The 4,165-nt window shown below is 49.5% G+C and overlaps 1 protein-coding gene across 3 annotated transcripts; it reads right to left on the bottom strand.

Annotated features, from left to right (window-relative positions):
• Positions 1 to 969: 969 nt before the first annotated feature.
• On the bottom strand, positions 970 to 3,717 carry HARBI1 (harbinger transposase derived 1). Of its 3 annotated transcripts, none has more exons than XM_062577230.1 (3): positions 3,644 to 3,717; positions 2,318 to 3,051; positions 970 to 1,746 (listed from the first exon to the last, which is right to left on the bottom strand). In XM_062577230.1, the coding sequence occupies exons 2-3, from the start codon at positions 2,985 to 2,987 to the stop codon at positions 1,370 to 1,372; spliced, it is 1,047 nt and encodes a 348-aa protein (XP_062433214.1). In that variant the 5' UTR covers positions 2,988 to 3,051; positions 3,644 to 3,717; the 3' UTR covers positions 970 to 1,369. The 3 variants fall into 3 exon arrangements, with proteins under 3 accessions (XP_062433214.1, XP_062433213.1, XP_062433212.1); XM_062577229.1 differs by lacking the exon at positions 3,644 to 3,717 and adding an exon at positions 3,317 to 3,497; XM_062577228.1 differs by lacking the exon at positions 3,644 to 3,717 and having other exon boundaries at positions 2,318 to 3,497.
• Between the last annotated feature and the right edge of the window lie 448 nt (positions 3,718 to 4,165).

Raw genomic sequence — 4,165 nt, forward strand, 5'->3', positions numbered from 1 at the left:
GTTATTTTGCAGTTCTAATCAAGGCCTCAGAAAACAAGCTGCTTATGCCTCATCAAGTCTGCTTACTGTGTATGTAATAGTAAATGCTTACCACTATTGCAAACTGACAGAACTATGTCTAATCCTAGATTTTCATCCTATACTGAGAAACATGTCCTATACTTTCTAATTTTTAAAACCTATGGGTTATGATCCAGGCTTGTTTTCTCTACAAGAAGCAGAAAGATCTGCTGCGCTGAATGGCCACATTGCTACTTTAAGTGTCATATTTTTTTGCAGCATTCTGAATTCCCTACCATTTGCATGTTACATTTACTGCCCAGTAAAGAATAAAACCTAAGAAGCAAAATTATCTCGGACTGTTGTCAAGCAATACCCTTGGAAATGTACGTATCCTTTGGAAAGAGAGTATTGCCAGGACACTTCTAAGTCTTGTGCCAACAAGAACTGTGTACATTAGAGTCTTTTTTCCCCCACTGAATAGGGACACTGCCAGCAATTGCACAGTAGCCTTTCCATGCCTCAGCTCTGATTTAAACAGATAATTTCTGCAATTAGTTCAATTTTTGTCATCCAGTCAATCCTTCACATTTCTTTAGAGCAATAAACAAGAAGAGCTAACGCCAGTTTCTGTTGAGGTAGACCTATCTAGTGAGAACTAGACTTAAATTCACTAGCCCATTTCCCAATATCTATTAAGTAAGATGCAGCCAATCATAGTTTAGCATCTTCTCCAATTTGTCAAAGAAAAAACATTCAGCCCTTCTTGACCTTTTAGATATGTGCATACCCTAGCGTGCACCCACCAAAGAAGCCTACCAGAACACAACCACTAGCATCCACAGGAATCACCGCATTTTGGGAGGTATGCAAAAACCATTAATGAAACTTAGTTAGAACTTGTATCTGCAAGCCAAATGAGGAGTGTTTTTTTGAATTCATGAGCAGCAAGTTACAAGTAGACTGGAATACAGAAGAAAGTTTAATTTGTGTGAGATGTTTAGAAATGGATTATAAGTGTTTCAGCTAACAAACTGGCATAGAGTTGTGCTTCTTAAAATAGTTCAAATCTTACAGATTTTTTGTAATTTTCAAAGACCATTTCCCAAGTCTCTCCTCTAATCTCACATTACTGTCACTGTTCTCTGCAACAGGTAAAAAGGGACCCTATGTGCATCACAACAGCAAAAAAATCTAACAATTAAATATGACATTTACAAGGAGATCAAGAAAAGTTCAGAATACTCGCTGAAATGAAGTCAGTAAACTTTCTCCCTGTCTCAGAACTGCTCAGTCTTTATGAACTTACAGAGGAGGGGCCCATTTGCCCCCTGTATTCTCACACCAGCCTTTAACAGCTGCCACTCTATTAGCTAAAATGAGTAAGCAAAAGCTCTTGGCGTATTCGACAGGCTTCCGAGTCCATTGATTCCATTTGCTCATATTCTTCTTCTGGTTGTTCCATGTGTCCTGTGGCTGCAGAAGACCACACATCTAGCCCATGTTCCAGGGAGATGTTATGAAGCACACAGCAGGCCAGAATGATGTGGCTGGATTTCTCTGGAGAATATTGCAAGGTGCCTTTGGACCCATCCAGGCAGCGGAAACGTGATCGAATGGTTCTGAATGTCCGTTCGATGACATTGTGAGTGGCAGAATGAGCCATGTTATAACGATATTCTGCAGGTGTCTCAGGTATATGCAGAGGGGTCATCAACCATGTTCGGAGAAAGAAGGAGCTGTCACCTGTTAGTGTTGAAAATTAGGAGAGATTACATATGCACAGTTAGAAAGATTTCAGTGCTGTTTTCTGGAATTTCAGATACAGAATATCTTATTTTGGGGGCTAAAACAGAACACATGAGAAAATATGAAAGAGTAACAATAACTAAGGTTTACAAGTGTGACAAAAGATAAAAAATAAAGACATTCTATTTTACACAAAGAAATCCTAAAGAATATGGAAGAGGAGTTTAAGAATTCATTTACTATGCAATACAGTGAAATTATGACAACTAGACAAGAATCATACGTACAATTAAAGTTTGCATGATTCAGAAAGAAGATACAGAAAACAAGAACTTAATAGAAGGTATATAAACTAAAATATACACTCCTCAGGCTTTAAGAAACACAGACTAGGCTGTTTTTGTTCTAGCTTTAAGGGAAGGATAGTCCAAACAATCTCAGATTTCAAACAATCTTCAGGAAAACAATTAGAACTAAGTCTATCACCTGAGCCCAGATGCTACAGACTCAATGAGGAGCCAAGATCTAATAGATTTGCATGGAAAACAACAATGGAAAATTGACTTACCAAGTAGCCAACCGTCCTTATGTAGCTCATTTTCAAACTGGTTTGTAAGGGCTGCCTGCTGTAACACAGTGCAGTCAGGCATGCTGCCTGGCCAGTGTGTTTCTGCACTCAGCAGGACTCCTCTGGCATCACACACCATCAGACAGTTCAGAGAATGGAGACCCTTTCGGTTCACGTAGGACAAGTCCTCTGCGTTTGGTGCTTTGATTGCCACATGGGTGCAGTCAACAACTCCTAGTACTCCTGGCATGCCTGCCAGCCCATAGAAGTCATCCTTCAGGCTCTGTACTGTAGCTTCATCCTCAGGAAAGTGAATGAACTGTGAGGCTCTTTCCACCAACGCCTCAGTGACATTGGCAACACAGCGGCTCATGGAGGCTTGGCTAATGCCAATTGCATCCCCCATGCGAGTCTGAAAGGAGCCAGAGGTATAGAAACCTAATGCAGCAAGTATCTGTGTCTCTGGACTGATGGCCCTGGACCGCTGTGTAGGGCGAGAGAGACTGGCTCCCAGGAGGTCCACCAGGTAGTAAATGAACTGGCGGGGAAAGCCGTATGTGGATACTAGATACTCATCTGTGACATCCTCCAACTTGAAACGATCCAATGTCCTATGTCCACGGCCATAGAGCAAGAGATCACAGTCAAGAACTGCAATAGGTACAGCCATAGCAAATGCCCGAGGGGCTCCTTGGGAGCTGCTTCTGCCGGAGAGCTTTTCCCAGAGGCTTCACCTGCATAAAGCAGAGAGGAAGAGACTCAGAATAACTCTTAAGAAAAAAAAATAAAAAATGTCTTTCAAACTGTGTTGCAATTTTCTTTCCAAGCAAGTTATACAGCAAATCTTTTTATTCCTTTTTTTTTCTTTTTGTTTTTTTTTTTTTTTTTTTAATGCGGGTACCAAACTCAGTGGCAAAGAAGCAGCACCCAGGGAGGTGAAGCAGCCAGTTCACAGCCGTGTCGGGCAGCGCGAGCCTCCCTGCAGCGCCTCAGCCTCACCCGCTTTGAGGGGCAAGAAAGGGACCCAGCGGGCAGCGGAATTTCTTCCCAGCAACTCGGCGGAAGCTGCTGAAATCCCGGCAGCCGATTTCCCCGGCTCGGCAGCCCCCCTCAGCCGAGGAGTAAACCGGACGATTAACGAGGGGCTGCCGCGCCCCCGCTCCGGCCCGCCGTGCCTCCCGCGCCGCGACGGCCCAGCCGGGCGCCCCCGGCCGTTACCGGCCCGGAGCCGCTCGCGGCCTCCCTCGCTCCCCAACGGCCGCGCCGGAGCCCCGCGACCCGCCACGGCCGCCCCGGTCCGGCCCCCGCGGCGGGCGGTGCCGTTACCCGGGAGGCGGAGCCCGCCCCGCGCGTTCCCCGCAGCAGATTCGGCACGGCGGCGGGCTGCCGCCGAGGGCCACAGCGGCCGCTGCCCCCATTTTGTATCCCACCCGCGGCCCACCGGGACCGGCCGCGGGGCGCGGGGAGGCGCGGGGAGGCGCGGGTGGGAGGAGCCGCCGCGGCTCCGTGTGGAAAGTGCCGCCGCGGACACTCAGATGCCCCCCCCGCCCGCAGCGGATGAAAACAAACAGCGGCGATGGCGGCGGCGCCGGGCAGGCCGCGGCCGCCGCTGCCGCTCTGAGCGCCCCGGGCCGCGCCCCCGCCGCCGGCCGCGCCCCGCCCCCGGCCGCTGCGATCCGGCCGCGCCGGCCGCTCCCGCCGCGAGCCCCGGCGCTGACACCCGCCGCGAGCCCGGAGCGCGGCCCGCGGGCCGGCCGGTAGCGCGACCCCCGCCAGCTCGGCGCGGCCCGGCGCGGGGCCCGGGGCCGAGCGGGGCGAGGAGCGAGCGCGGCGCTGCAGCGGCGCCGG

The sequence above is a fragment of the Rhea pennata genome, chromosome 5 (genome assembly GCF_028389875.1).
Source record: "Rhea pennata isolate bPtePen1 chromosome 5, bPtePen1.pri, whole genome shotgun sequence".
Classification (NCBI taxonomy): domain Eukaryota; kingdom Metazoa; phylum Chordata; class Aves; order Rheiformes; family Rheidae; genus Rhea; species Rhea pennata.